The sequence below is a fragment of the Leptonychotes weddellii genome, chromosome X (genome assembly GCF_054177405.1).
Source record: "Leptonychotes weddellii isolate Sample4059 chromosome X, ASM5417740v2, whole genome shotgun sequence".
NCBI lineage: Eukaryota > Metazoa > Chordata > Mammalia > Carnivora > Phocidae > Leptonychotes > Leptonychotes weddellii.
The window spans coordinates 45,125,599-45,142,517 of NC_138385.1; the positions used below are offsets into that span (position 1 = coordinate 45,125,599).

The 16,919-nt window shown below is 33.1% G+C and overlaps 1 protein-coding gene and 1 pseudogene across 9 annotated transcripts in view; one reads left to right on the plus strand and one right to left on the minus strand.

Annotated features, from left to right (window-relative positions):
• The window catches only part of PCDH11X (protocadherin 11 X-linked), a 606,781-nt gene that overhangs the window by 439,539 nt on the left and 150,323 nt on the right, over positions 1-16,919 (minus strand). For 8 of the 9 annotated variants that reach the window (XM_081808550.1, XM_081808549.1, XM_081808551.1 and 5 more), the window contains one exon: positions 12,445-13,028. The exons of the other annotated variant lie outside the window; for it this stretch is intronic. In XM_081808550.1, the coding sequence (XP_081664676.1) occupies positions 12,445-12,984 (540 nt within the window). In that variant the 5' untranslated portion in view covers positions 12,985-13,028. The remainder of the gene's footprint in view (positions 1-12,444; positions 13,029-16,919) is intronic. 9 annotated transcript variants of the gene reach the window in all.
• On the plus strand, positions 3,669-4,025 carry LOC102725886 (large ribosomal subunit protein eL43 pseudogene; annotated as a pseudogene).

Here is a 16,919-nt window from a genome sequence, read left to right on the forward strand (position 1 = left end):
CACTCTGCAGATGACATGATACTCTATGTAGAAAACCTGATAGACTCCACAAAAAAAATTGGTAGAACCAATACATAATACAACATTGCAAGGTAAGAATCAATGTACAGAAATCTGTTTAATTTCTATACACCAATAATGAAGCAGCAGAAGGAGAAATCAAGGAGTTAATCCCATTTACAATTGTACCAACAACAATAAGATACCTAGGAATAAATCTATCCAAAGAGGTGAAAGGTCTGTACACTGAAAACTATAAAACACTGATGAAAGAAATTGAAGAGGACACAAGAAATGGAAAGACATTCCATGCTCATGGAGTGGAAGAACAAATATTGCTAAAATGTCTATACTACCCAAAGCAATCTATACATTTAATCCAATCCCTATCAAATTACCATCAGCATTTTTCACAGAACTAGAACAAATAATGCTAAAATTTGTATGGAACCACAGAACACCCCGAATATCCAATGCAATCTTGAAAAAGAAAAGTAAAGCTGGAGGCATCATAATTCTGGACTTCAAGCTATCTTACAAAGCTGTAGTCATCAAATATAGTAGTGGCACAAAAATAGACACATAGATCAATGGAACAGAAGAGAAAACCAAGAAATGGACCCACAAGTATATGGTCAACTAATCTTCAAGCAAGAAAGAATATCCAATGGAAAAAAAGTCTCTTCAACAAATGGTGTTGGGAATACTGGACAGCAACATGTAGAAAAAAGGAACTGGGCCACTTTCTTAAACCAAACATAAAAATAAATTCAAAATGGATGAAAGACCTAAATGTGAGACAGGAATCCATCAAAATCTTAGAGGAGAAGACAGGCAGCAACTTCTTTGACCTCAGCTACAGCAACTTCTTACTAGACACATTGTTTGAGGTTTGGGAAACAAAACCAAAAATGAACTATTGGGACTTGATCAAGATAAAAAGCTTCTGCACAGCAAAGAAAACAATCAACAAAACTAAAAAACAGTGAATGGAATGGAAGTAGATATTTGCAAAGGACATATCTGATAAAGGGTTAATATCTGAAATCTATAAAGAACTTATCCAACTCAACATCCAAAAAAAGAGATAACCTAGTTAAGAAATGGGCAGGAGACATGAATAGACACTTTTCCAAAGAAAACATCCAGATGGCTAACAGACACATGAAAAGATCAAAATCATGATGAGACACCACCTCAAACCTGTCAGTATGGCTAAAATTAACAACACAAGAAACCATAGATGTTGGTGAGGATGTGAAGAAACGGTAAACCTCTTGTACTGTTGGTGGGAATTCAAAGTGGTACAGCCACTCTGGGAAATGATATGGAGCTTCCTTAGAAAGTTAAAAATAGAGCCACTCTATAACCCAGCAATTGCACTACCAGGTATTTACTAAAAGGATACAAAAATACTGATTCCAAGGGGCACATGCACCCCAATGTTTATAGCAACATTATCAAAAATAGGTAAATTTTAGAAAGAGCCAAAATATGTCCATCAAGTGGACAATGGATAAAGATATGGCATGTGTGTATTTGTGTGTGTGTGTATATTACCCAGCCATCAAAAAGAATGAAATCTTATAATTTGCAATGACATGGATGTAGCTAGATTTTATTATCCTAAGTGAAACAAGTCAGTCAGAGAAAGTCAAATACCATATTATTTCACACATATGTGGAATAAAGAAAACAGATTAACATAGGGGAAGGGGAAAATAGAGAAAAGCAAACCATGAAAAACTCTTAACTATAGAGAACAAACTGAGTGTTGATGGAAGGGAGGTGGGAGGTGGATGGGATAAATTGGTGATGGGTATTAAGGAGGGGACTTATGTTGAGTACTGGCTGGTATATGTAAGTGATGAATCACCAACTTCTACTCCTGAAACCAATATTACACTATATATTTACTATCAAGAATTTAAATAAAAATTTGAAAAAAAATGCATATATAATAAAATAAAGTAATATAAAATAAAATAAAATTACTATGAATAAAAATAAATGTTATAGACATTAAAAGAGAATAAAGGCTATATTATGAATAACTATAAAATGATATATACATATGGGAAATGGAAGAAGAATTCCAAAATACAAAGCACCATTAACAAAATTACATATAAAATGAAAAATTGGAAAAAAAATAAAGAAAGCCAGAGTAGCATTACTTATATTGGACAAAATATACTTTAAAATAAAGTATGTAAAGGGGGCATCTGGGTGGCATAGTCGGTTAAGTGTCAAACTCTTGGTTTTGGCTCAAGTCATATCTTAAGGTTGTGAGATCAAGCCATGTGCTGAACATGGTGTCTGTTTTAGATTCTGTCCTTCTCCTTCAGTCCCTCCCCCAACTCATGCATGCCCGCATGCACACTCTCTCTCTCTCAAATAAATAAATCTTTAAAAAAACCCACAAAAATATATAAAGGGTCAAAAAGGGCACCATATAATAATTAAGGGAACAATACAACAAGAGAATATAAGAATTGTAAACATTTATGCACCCAACATGGGAGCACCCACATACATTAAACAGTTAATGGCAAACATAAAGGAACTAATAGATATGAATACAATGATAGTAGTGGACTTTAACACCCCCGTTACAGGGATGGACAGATCACCCAAACAAATAATCAAAAAGGAACAGAGGCTTTGAATGACACACTGGACCAGATGGATTTAACAGATATATTCAGAACATTCCATCCTAAAACAGCAGAATACACATTCTTTTCAAGTACACATGAAATTTTCTCCAGAATGAATCACATATTGGGCCACAAAACCAGCCTCAAAAAATTCAAAATGAACAAAATCAAACCATCCATGTTTCCTGACCACAACACTATGAAACTTGAAGTTAACCACAAGAAAAATCCTGGAAAGACCAAAAATACATGGGGGTTAAATAACATGCTACATAAAACAATGAATGGGTAAACCAAGAAGTCAAAGAAAAAAATCAAAAAGTACATGGAAATAATAAAAAATGAAAACACAGAGGTCCAAAACCTTTGGGATACAGCAAAAATGGTTCTAAGAGGGATGTATATAGTAATAGGAGCCTACCTCAAGAAGCAAGAATAATCTCAAATAAACAACCTAACCTTATAACTAAAGCATCTAAAAAAAAGATAAAATAAAAACCAAACCAGCAGAAGGAAGGAAATAATAAAAAGTAGAACAGAAATAAATGATAAAGAATCTAAAAACAAAAACAAAACAAAAGAAAAAAAAACAACAATGGAACTGGTCAATGAAACCAGGAGCCAGTTCTTTGAAAACACTAATAAAATTGATAAACCTCTACCCAGACTGCTCAAAAAGAAAAAAGAAAGGACCCAAATAAAACCACAAATGAGAGAAAAGAAACAACAAGCAATACCATAGAAATACAAGCAGTTGTAAGAGCATATTATGAAAAATTATATGCCAACAAATTAGACAAACTAGAAGAAATGGATAAATTCCTAGAAACATATAACCTTCCAAAACTGAAGTTAGAAGAAATAGAAAATTTGAACAGACTGATTACCAAGAAGGAAATTGAATCAATAATCAAAAAACTCCCAACAAACTAAAGTCCAGGACCAGACTGCTTCACAGGTAAATTCTACCAAATATTTAAAGAGTTAATACTGCCTCTCTAAGCTCAGACCTAGTTTGCGGCGACATGGCTAAACACACCAAGAAGGTCAGAATCGTGGATAAATACAAGACCTGTTATGGTGCTTCCCTCAGGAAAATGGTGAAGAAGATTGATATAAGCCAGCACGCCAAGTACACTTGCTCCTTCTGTGGCAAAACCAAGATGAAAAGACGAGCTGTGGGGATCCGGCACTGTGGCTCCTGCATGAAAACCGTCGCCAGTGGCACCTGGACCTACAACACCACTTCTGCCATAACAGTAAAATCTGCCATCAGAAGACTGAAGGAGTTGAAAGACCAGTAGCAGCTCCACCATTTGAAACACTGCTAGCCTATAATAAATGGGTTAATTTATGTAACAAAAATTATTAATTAATTAATTAAAGAGTTAATACTTATTCTTCTCAAACTATTCCAAAAAATAGAAGAAGGAAACTTCCAAATTCATTTTATGAAGCCAGTATCACCCTGACAGCAAAAACAGATAAAGACACCACACAAGGGTGCCTGGGTGGCTCAGTTGGTTAAGCGACTGCCTTCGGCTCAGGTCATAATCCTGGAGTCCCGGGATCGAGTCCCGCATCGGGCTACCTGCTCAGCAGGGAGTCTGCTTCTCCCTCTCCCGCTCCCCCCTCTTGTGCTCTTTCTCTCTCTCACTCTCTCTCTCAAATAAATAAATAAAATCTTTAAAAAAAAAAAAAGACACCACACAAAAAGATAAGTGCAGGTTAATATCTCTGATGAAGAAAAATGCAAAAATCCTCAACAGAGTACTAGCAAACCTAATTCAACAATATATTAAAACAATGATTCACCACAATCAAGTGAGATTTATTCCCAGGATGCAAGAGCGATTCAATATTTGCAAATTAACCAATGTAATACATGTCAACGAGAGAAAGGATAAAAACCTATGATCATTTCAATAGACACAGAAAAACATTTAAAAATTACAACATCCATTCATGATAAACATCTTAAACAAAGTAGTTTTAGAGGAAACATACCTCAACAAAATAAAGGCCATATATGAAAAACCCACAGCCAATATCATACTTAGTAGGGGAAAACTGACAGCTTTCATTAATCAGACAACAAAAGGAAGTAAAAAGCATCCAAATTGGTAAGGATGGACTGAAACTTTCACTATTTGCCAATGACATGATACTATATAGAGAAAACCCAAGACCAGAGCAAAACTATTATAAGTGATAAATGAATTCAGTAAAGTCACAGGATACAAAATCAATGTCCAGAAATCTTTTGCATTTCTATACACAAATAATGAAGCAGCAGAGAGAGAAAATAAGAAAACATTCCCATTTACAATTGCACCAAAAATAATAAGATACCTAGGAATAAAACTAACCAAAGAGGTGAATGACCTTCACTCTGAAAACTATAAAATACTGATGAAAGTATTCAAGACAACACAAAGAAATGGCAAGACATTCCATGATCATGGATTGGAAGAACAATTATTGTTAAAATGCCTATACTACCCAACACAATCTCCAGATTTGATGCAGTCCCTATGTAGAATGTAAGAAACTAAACAAAGGAACATAGGGTAAAAAAAAAAAGGAAAACCAAGTAACAGAATCTTAACTATAAAGAACAAACTGATGGTTATCAGAGGGGATGAGAGTGGGGGGAATAGGCTAAACAGGTGATTGCAATTAAGGAGGGCATTTGTTGTGATGGGCACCAGGTTTTCTAAGTATGTGTAGACTCACTAAATTCTGTACCTGAAACTAATATTACACAATACGTGAACTATCTGGAATTTAAATAAAACTTGAGAAAAAAAATAATGCAACTATCAAAATACCAACAGCATTTTTCCACAGAGCTAGAACAAACAATCCTAAAATGTCTTTGGAAACATGAAAGAGCCCAAACAGCCAAAGCAATCTTAAAAAGAAAAACAAAGCTGTAGGTATCACAATTACAGACCAAGTTATCTTACAAAGCTGTAGTAATCAAAACTGTGTCATACTTGCACAAAAATAGACACAGATCAAAAGACCAGAATAGAAAACCCAGAATTAGACCCACAATTATATGTTCAATTCATCATTGACAAAGCAGGAAATAATACCCAAAGGGAAAAAGTCTCTTCAACAAATGGTGTTAGGAAAACTGGTCAGCTACATGCAAAAGAATGAAACTGGACCATTTTCTTACACCATACACGAAAATAAATTCAAAATGGATTAAAGACCTAAATGTGAGCACTGAAACCATAAAAATCCTTAAAGAAAGCATAGGCAGTATTGTCTCTGACACCAGCTGTAGCAACATTTTTCTAGCTATACCTCCTGAGGCAAGGGGAAAGAAACACAAAAAATTAACTATTGGAACTATATCAAAATAAAAAGCTTCCTCACAGCAGAGGAAACAATCAACAAAACTAAAAGGCCATCTATTGAATAGGAGAAGATACTTTGTAAATGATATATCCAATAAAGTATTAGTATCCAAAATATACAAAGAACTTATAAAACTCAACATCAAAAAACCAATAATCCAACTAAAAATGAGAAGACATGAACAGACATTTCTCCAAAGAAGGCACACAGATGGCCAACAGACACATGAAAAGATGCTCAACAGTCACTCATCATCAGGGAAATGTAAATCAAAACTACAATGAGATATCACTTCACACTTACAGTATGGCTAAAATGAAAGGCACAAGAAACAACAAGTCTTGGCAAGGATGTAGATAAAAAGGAATTTCCTTGAACTGTTGGTGGGAATGCAAGCTGGTGGAGCAACTGTGGAGAACAGTATGGAGGTACCTCAAAAATTTAGAAATAGAACTATCCTATGATCCAGTAATTGCACTACTGGGTATTTACCTCCAAAATACAAACAAACAAAAAACCCCAAAACCACTAATTCAAAGTCATACATGAACCCAATGCTTATAGCAGCATTACTTACAATAGCCAAATTATGGAAGCAACCCAAGTGTCCCTGGAGAGATGAATGGATAAAGAAGAAGTGGTATATATATAGAATGGAATACTATTCAGCCATAAAAAGATGAAATTGTGCCATTTGCAACATGGATGGAGTCAGAGAGTATAATGCTAAGTGAAATATGTCAGAGAAAGACAAAAACCTTATGATTTCAGTCATGTGTGTAATTTAAGAAGCAAAACAAACAAGCAAGGGAAATAGAACGAGAAAGAGAGAGAGAAACCAAGAAACAGACTCTTAACTATAGAGAACAAACTCATGATTACCAGAGGGGATGTGGGTGGAAGTATGGGTAAAATAGGTGGTGGGGATTAATGAGTACACTTACCAAGATGAGCACTAAATGATGTATGGAATTGTTGAATCACTATATTGTACACCTAAAACTAATATAATACTGTATATTAACTATATTGGAATCAAAATGAAATTTAAAAATTTTTAAAAATATTTTAATAAATGTCACTTAGTCTACGGCCATCCCACCCTGAGCGCACCCGATCTCATCATAATAAATGTCACTTAATCCTATTAGTGCAAAACTCTCATTTTAATAAGAATTGAGAGCATTAAAAAAGATCCATTTATGAAGAAAATGAGTTTTATGTTTTCATTTTTCCCACTGAAGATACATTTTGATAATAACCTTCAGTTTTTAGGAACCTAATAGTCATTAGCATTTGATTTGTCATCTCTTTTGCTTTTTAGCACAGACCAAAAATGTTCATCTGCACATCATATAAATCAGAGAATAAAGAATTGAGTTATTTTAGATTTGAAAGGATAAACTAGTTAAAATTTCATCTTATAGTTGAAAAATGAGGAAATCACTATATTCAAACTCCTTTCATCCTCTTAGAAGTAACTATGCTTTCTAAGACAAACATATTGTTATAGTCTACATGTTCTGCCTGCAATAACATTAGTTAATCTTTATTCATTGCTCCTGATAACTTACTTCACACCACTTTGAGCTATGGTTACATAAGATAAAGAAATAATAGTTCCTTCAGAATAATAAAGTTTGTTTGCTTTTTGTCCCCAGGATATATTATTGGATGCCTCATTCTTGGCAATTTAATTCAAGATTACTAAATCTAATTGTAGATGAGATTTTCACAATTTGGATTTTCTAATCCCAGACTTCAAAACAAATCTCACTCTAACCTTAGTTTCATAAGTCCAAACCCTTGATCAAGAGGAAAGATATTTAGTTCTCATTTAGCATTAAACGTAAAGACCAAATATTTATATCTGGTTTTAAATAAAATAGAAATAAGTGCCCAAATCTTGATTATGTGAAAAGACCTGCCCAAGATTAAAATTTCTTTTATGGTTGGTTAAAAAGATAAAGATGCTTTATGGAATGGGCAAAATGGGTGAGGGTTTCAAGTAGGATCACTAATCTGAGAAAAACTTGATCTTCATGCTCTGTCAGCATAAACTGTCAACCTTTGAAACATTGTCATGCCTGCTTCAAGGGAACCAATCAACACATGTCACTGGACTAGTATAGAAATATTATTGATATATGTGAGGAAGATGGAAATCTGAAGCAGAAAATGAAGACATGAAATATTACTACACAAACTAATATACCCTCAGTTCCAGCCATAGGAAGAAGTAGGTCTTTGTGGTTTATATCCATATCTTGAATCAGATTGGGTACTTGAAGTTCATTTCTATTTGTGAAAATATTGTCTTCCCTGTCAACAAGACTTAGAATGTGAAAAAAAGCTTTATAAATAACAGGCCATCACAATAACAAGGTGAAAAAGAGATGCTGTAATGTCCTACTCTTGACCAACAGCTTCAAATACTGCAAGGGCTCAATTGCTAATTGCACAATTAGATGCAGATATTTATATATCTGTATATACCATATATAATATATAATAAAATATTTTTAAAATATATTATTTAATAACATTTAATAAAACAATATATTTATATTTATAAATAATGTATATTTATAATATATAAAATATATAACATATGTATGTATATGTGTATATATATTATTTATATACACATATATATGTATAGATAGATATATGTAGTTATAAATATTTAGCACAGGTAGTTCAAATTATGGGAAATTATATCAAAATACCATGAGGAATTTGCATCATAGCAGGACTTTACTTGAAACATAGGGAAAAGTGAAGATTTTTGCTTCTAGGTATTTTTTTAAGTGGCAACCAACATTAGAAACTTTCAATGAATCTTTTTTTTCCTTAGAAAGTATCCTAATCTTGGGACACCTGGGTGGCTCAGTTGGTTAAGCATTTAACTCTTCAGCTGGGCTCAGGTCATGATCCCAGAGTCATGAGATGGAGCCCCATGTGGACTCCATGCCCAGCATGGAGCCTGCTTAAGATTCTCTCTCCCTCTCCTGCTCCTCCCCCTCCTCCCACCCACGGGTATACTGGCACTCTGTCTCTGTCTCTCTCTCAAAAAAAAGTATCCTAATCTCTTAAAAAGTTGAAAATTAACCTTGCCAATGTCACATAGATAAGTTTTAACATAATTTTCTTTGTACTAAGCAGAATCATTTGGTAATCACTTCATTCTTCTGTTTCTCACTTTCTCCTTTTTCTTCTTTGCCTCTTTTTTTCTTCTTCCTTCCTCTTATATCATGAACTTGTTGTGATCCCCATCCTCAAGTTTACCTATCTACTTGTCTGTCAATTAAATCTAAGAGTCAGAAGACCTTATTCTGGTCCCCAACTTTATCATTTACTAGTCATACGAACATAAGCAAAATAAATTATTACTCTGAAATGCATTTTCAAAGTATTCAAAATGTAGAATAATAATGCTTTCCTTGTTTATGCCAAAGCATAGATAATATCACAAAAAATAAAAATTAAGTTAAAATGTTTATATATTAATTTTTAAGATAAATATTCTAAGTTTCATGTTACTTATATACATTTTTGATACATTCAATAAATCTTTTCCACCACTGCCTTTGTTTTCAGTTAATTAATATAGAATTGTCAGTAACAAGACCCCTTCATGTGTAAATTGACCTTTTTTTCCCTAAAAATTTTCCCTATATCTCTCCCTTCTCTCCCTTTGCTATCTGAACTTTACATATACATTTTATATATCCCTAGTTAGGATAAACTGTGATTTTACTGTCTTGTCTATTCAACAAAAATAAAACAAATTAATATTAATTAAATTTTCACCTTATTCTGTAGGACAGAAGTTACTATTATGGTTGGCCTACTTGTAACACTTATTAAAGTTTATGGATAAATCATAACATGTTTATTTTCTTTCTTTTTATTTAATCTTCCTATCCCTTCAGCATACATAGCACTTTCATGACAAGACCTTTTTGAAGTCAAAGTGTACTCAGTTAATGTCATCCATGTCATAGCCCTCTGCATGCCTGGGGCTATGTTTTACGTTCCTTCCTCATTAATCTTTGTCATACTCATTATTTTTAATAAGCAGTCAAGACAGTTATTTGTCCATGGAGCCATCCAAATGCCTCAATACTTTTAAGTAGATCATGTAGTTCATTTTTGCCTTATCACACATTCTAAAACAGAATGAAATTTTAGAGCAAGTTTATTTCTAAGACTCATCTAATAACCTCTAGTGAGCCTGTCTTTTTATTATTTGCTGATAATATCTCAAAGAAATTCAAATGAAAACAGATTTTAACAAAGCTAAAATTATGCCAATAGGTTTATTTGTTTTATATAAATTTCTTAAGCAACTTTCAAGACAAATCAGAAATGTATTGTAAATTTGTTATTATCCTGAGGGAGATATGACAAAATTATTCTTAGAAATAATTTCTTTGAAATAATAAAACACTGCATTTCAAAGCAATACATTTGTCTTGATGGTTGGTGGAGAGACTGTATTACTAATACCTGATTTGAATTTGGTAAGGTCCCATTCTGATTTTATATGTTATTTTTTATTTTCCAAATAAACTTATTCTGTGTTTTTATTCTGCTATCTAATATGATAGCCACTAACCACTTGTGGCTATTAAAGTTAAGATTAAATTAAATTAAAAATTCAGTGACTTGGTAACACTAACCCCATCTTAAGTACTTAATGGCCACATATAGCCAATAGCTACCATATTGGCTATCACAGATTATAGAACTTTTATCATTGCAGAAAGTTACATTGGATAGTGTTGTTTTAGAGATAGTATCTACTCTGCTATACAACTTACAATTTAAAGTGATAAATATCACATATCTATAAACAGTCAAATGATTTAAAGCATCTCCAAAAATCATCGGCAGGTCTATCTACTTTCTACTGGGTGTTTATTCTCCCAATTCTGCCTTTGTGGTATGTACATCAACATCCTCATATTATGATTGAAGAAACTAAAGGTCAGAAAAATTAAGCTGGAGGTGACATATCTAGTCAGCATTAAGCACAAAATTGTGATCCATATTGTTCCGACTCCTGCATATTTTCCCATTTCATAAGATAAGGAGATACCTTTGCAGGGGTCTTACCTAAAAAATGCTCATTTATAAATCTTCTATCCCTTCTTTCTGTTTTTACTCCTTATACTCACACACTAGTATGCATTTCACTTGAATTAGCTCAAGAAATCTATAACCTTCTTTTCCTAAATGTATTTATAAACAAATATGTCTTTACAACATATCATCAGCTGAGCAGTTTTCCAATATTATACATCTTCTAGGCCAAAATCTTCAAATGATATACATAAAATATTTCTGTGTTCTTAGAGTATTTTTGTAACATTGGCCATTATGTTCATCATAATAATCTGACAGTGAATAGTCAGAAAATGTTTATGAAACTTTAAAAATTCCTTAACCAATCTATATTAAGTCTGAACATTTGTTCTTTCACACATTTTCCAGGATCATTCAAGTGCATTGAACTATTTCAATATCCAAATCTGAGTTTCCTACTATCCTATGTACTATATAGGTAATTAAAAGGAATCACCCATTCACTTGATAAATAAGATCCCTCTGCACATATTTCAAATACAATTATTCCACCTATTCTTCTTTCTGCCTTCCCTATCCCAAGACCCAAGTCAGACCAAAATAGGTTCTTCAGATAAACTGAAACTTTTTGGCTAAAAATCTTACATACCCTTTATAGCAAATGAATATTCTATGTTTTCAAAGAATTAGAACAAAATTTAACATTAGCATCACATTGGCTAAAATTAAATCTCATTCTGATGACTCAAGAGATGCTTAAAAATCTTGTCTTGACTTGAAATCACCATGAAAAACATTTATTATTCTATATATGTGTAGAAACATTAGTAATAAAAATGTTCTATTCACCACTCAAATAAATTTCTTTGGCATTTTTTCAAATGGCAAGAGAAAATTTCCTATCTAAAATGATCACTGAGTAAAACTGATAGATTTGTGTATTCATTCTTAATGTCTACATTTGCTTATTTAGGTCCACCTTGTGTCAGAGTTATGAATAGACAAATTAAAAGTAAGGTATTGGGTAAGTTATTCATTGTAAGTAGCAGGGCTGAGCTCATCTGACCCCTATAATATATTGTTAAGGGAAACATAAGCAACTGCTTGAAAATAAATATTCATAAGATAAAAATTCATAAACTTTATGCAATCACAAGAATTGCATTGATGAGTTTCCCCTACTATGCTTAAACTTGAAAAAGAAAATTGGGGTGATGGCTTACTCAAAATTTGAGGTACACAAAGATCCTTTTATTTATTTACTTATTTATTTTGCCTTTTAAAAATGAATTATCTTGAACAAAGTGTTTTTAAAAGGTACCTTAATTAACTGGTAGTTTTGAACTCCGTTTATTCCTATGTCAGGATCAATGGCTGCTGGGAGAGCATATCGAGAGTTTATAGCCGAATTCTCCGGAATTGATATGTTGATAACTGTTGCTGGGAATAATGGCGCATTATCATTTACGTCTTCTATCAGAAAACGTATCTTAACCAGTCTAAATATTTCATCTGGCAAAACAGCAACCTCCACTTCATAAAAGCAACGGGTTTCCACCAGGATACCAGCACACAATTTCTCACGATCAATGCGAGTTCCAGCAGTGAAGATCTCACCAGTACCTTCTTCAATTCGAATCAGTGGCACATCACCAGTCTTGTACACTAGCTTAAACTGCATAGGAGATGTTAAGGACTTGTCTGGAATCAGTGACAAGTTGAGGTCTTTCAGCAAGTCTCCTATCAGAACGTTTTCTGGCATTTCTTCTCGGACGGTGTAGTTTTTCTCCTGGGCACCAGACTGAAATACGACACATGCTAAAAGGACCGCAAATATATACGTCCCAGACAACAAGTCCATACCAGGCACAATTGTGATGATTCTCTGTATCAACCCACAGAAAACTGTCAAAAAGAAATGGGGGAAAAAAAAAAAAAAGAGAAGAGGAAGAGGAAGAAGAAATTATTAAAGCCAACCAACCATTAAATGTATGTTAACTAAATGTTCAGTTTTAAAATCCTTAAATTAAAATATTAGCACAATTGACTCTTAAATAATGTTATGCATTTTTCATAAAGATAAAAGGTAAATTATACAACATACCTACAGTAATTAAAAGACTCAGTATTTGTAAAAGTGGTCATCATTGATAAAATATATAAAAGATAAACCAAGAAAGATAAAGTTAATAAAAATAATTAAAAACAATTCAATACTTAAGTAAAGTAACATATATTTGTGACTAATCAAAAAGTATAATCATTATTCTTTATTATAATATGGCTTTCAAATGTAACTCTTCTACTGGTAATGACTATTTTATACAAAAGTCCTTGTGTTCAGCTCTGTACCTCAAAAGAGACAAAGAATCATGACATATGAGGAATTCAGAAAGTTTGGATTAAAGAAGAGAAGTCCTTTGAGAAAGGAAGGGGTTGATGTGACACATGCCTAAACATGAGAAGGACTATCATGTGAAAAGATTAAAGTTTTCTTTCTTTGGATGAGGGGAAGAAGGATAGGTAAAAATTACAGGGAGGCAACTTTCAGATCAACATAAACAACTGCCTATTAAAGCATTCTGGGAAAAACAAAAACAGTTTTCAGGAGATAGTAAGAAGCTAGATAACCAGTTTAGATCTATGTATCTATGATTAGGTAGATAAGATCTAAAACAGTAATTGGGAGAGCTGGACTAGAAGACATTCCGACTTTGAGAATTTGTGTCTATACATTGAAAGTAGATCATATTAAAATGGGTTTTTATATCTACAAACTGAAACCCAAAAAACAAATAATTCAGTTAAGAAATGGGCAGAAGACATGAATAAACATTTTTCCAAAGACGATATCCAGATGGCTAACAGACACATGAAAAGGTGCTCAACATCATTCATCATCAAGGAAATACAAATCAAAACCACAATGAGATACTACCTCACACCAGTCAGAATGGCTAAAATTAACAACTCATGAAACTCATGAGACAATAGGTGTTCACAAGAGTGCAGAGAAAAGGAAACACTTTTGCACTGTTGGTATTCTTATACAAACTTATACAAACTGGTACAGCCACTCTGGAGAACAGTATGGAGGTTCCTCAAAATGTTAAAAATAGAATGACCTTATGACCCAGCAATGCACTATTAGGTATTTATCTAACGGATACAAAATAGTGATTTGAAGGGGCACATGCACCCCAATGTTTATAACAGTATCATCAACAATAGCCAAATTATGGAAAGAGCCCAAATGTCCACTGACTGATGAATGGATAAAGAAGAGGTGGTATATATATACAATCGAATATTACTCAGCCATCAAAAAAATGAAATCTTGCATTTGCAATGACATAGATGGAATGAGAGTGTATTATTCTAAGTGAAATAAGTCAGCCAGAGAAAGACATATACCATAGGATTTCACTCATACATGGAACTTAAGAAACAAAACAGATGAACCTAGGGGAAGGAAAGGAAAAATAAAATAAGATAAAAACAGAAAGGGAGGCAAACCATAAAAGACTCTTAACTATAGAGAAAAAACTGAGGGTTTTTGGAGGGGAGGTGGGTGGGAGGATGGACTAAATGGGTGATGGGCATTAAGGAGGGTACTTTTTGTGATGAGCACTGGGTGATATATGTAAGTGATGAATCACTAAATTCTATTCCTGAAACCAATACTATACTATATGTTAAGTAACCTGAATTTAAATTAAAAAAAGGAATTGATGCAGCTATGAATGCATCAAAACTTTTAAAGGCTCAGCCAACAGATGATAATTTAAAAATCCATTACAGAAAAAAAAATTTTCATTACAGAAAATTATTAATGCACATAAGTATATAATTAAGGAAGTTTTCAATATTTATTGGTAATTGACAGCATTAACAAAATTCTAGTAATAGCTCTAAAAACAGGAAGACTCATGAAATGGTATAAATAATTTGCTATAAATATTATGGTCTGAATATGGCAGACAATGTATTACATTAAATAATTTTTCCACTGTATAGCTGTGCATCTGCATTTTTAAAAAAAATATGCTTATGGACAGGTCAGAAGACACAAAAGTGAGAAAAAAGAAACCTTCTTATTTGCAATCAATTATAGAATAAATGTATTTGTTACAATGGTTGAAATAGTTTAGGTCATTAATAGAACCAAGAAATGAACCAGATAAACTTGAAACATCTCACTTTAAGGAATTATTATCACCCAAGTAAGAAATATATATATGAGTCCACCTACTTTCCTGTGTTGAGCAGTTCATGCCATTTATAAAACATTTTAACAGTAATTCTTATACTGAGTAATTCTAATACTGAAGAAATTCTCTATCTTAACAAACAACACAAAATGATTATTGCCTGTGGTATTTTTAGCTCATTTGCTCAATGATGAACATTGGGATTACATAATATAAAACTTTTCACAAGATTTATTCTCTTTAGAATTATTGGCCCTATATAAAAATACCCATTTATACTTATTGTGTTAATATGCACAAATATATTTGTGTCCTATATAATATAAATCTAGGGCATCTAAAATAATTCAGTGTGTGTGATTTTGTAAGTAGTATACAAACATAAGCAAAAATAAAAATGGGATAGTGACAATTGGAATTAAAACTACTACTCTCATCTTACCCTTAAGCATATACACATTATTACAACTGGCAGAAGAATGCTACAGACCATTTTTCAAACACTGCATGCATGTTGCAATATCTCTACACAAGAAGAAGAGTTAAGAAAGTGACCTAATTCCAAGCAGTCCCCCTCTGCCAACCCATTCTACATCTGTTCCTCTCTTTCTTTAATAACATCATCAAATAAAACATTTTTAAATGTGTTTTATCATTTGAAATTCTTTCAGAGATTTTAAAAACTGGAAAGTATTAGAAAAAAAGGACAATGACATTTCAAAAATTTAAGGAAATATCCATATTGCAAACCTAGAAGGAATATTTAACATCTAGTTAGTAATTAGTTTCATAAAGGTTTAGTCACTTAGTCAACAAACATTTTTTAAGCTTTTTTTTAATATGCCAGACATTGTTCTAGGCACTGAGAATAAATCAGTGAACAAATAAGACAAAATCTCTGTCCTCATAGAGTTTATATTTCATAATATAAATATTCCAGAATGTCTTTAATTCAGGGTTCAATCAATGCATGACAAACTCAACTTTCCCTCTAACAAGATGTAAACATGCATGATTAAATAAGCTCAATTTCCAGATTTTGATTCCAACCCCTTACATTCACCACTTGAAAATGTATTATAGGGGCGCCTGGGTGGCTCAGTCGGTTAAGCGGCTGCTTTTGGCTCAGGTCATGATCTCAGGCTCCTGGGATCGAGCCCCGCATCGGGCTCCCTGCTCAGCAGAGAGCCTGCTTCTCCCTCTCTCTCTGCCTGCTGCTCTGCCTACTTCTGCTATCTCTCTGTCAAATAAATAAATTTTTAAAAAATGTATTGTAATCTTTAAAATTAGAAAGGTTTTTCTTTAAAATGCTGAGTTTTCTTCTTTGACTGACCAATACAGAAATTTAGTTACCAAACATGGATATAAAAAATCACTGCTGGGGCAGAGCAAGATGGCGGAGGAGTAGGAGACCTGGATTTCATCTCCTCTCAGGAATTCAGCTGGATAGGGATCAAACCATTCTGAACACCTACAAACTCAACAGGAGATCGAAGAAAAGAAGAGCAACAACTCTCTCATCAGAAAAGCGACCACTTTCTGGAAGGTAGGACGTGCGGAGAAGTGAATCCGAGGCGATATTCGG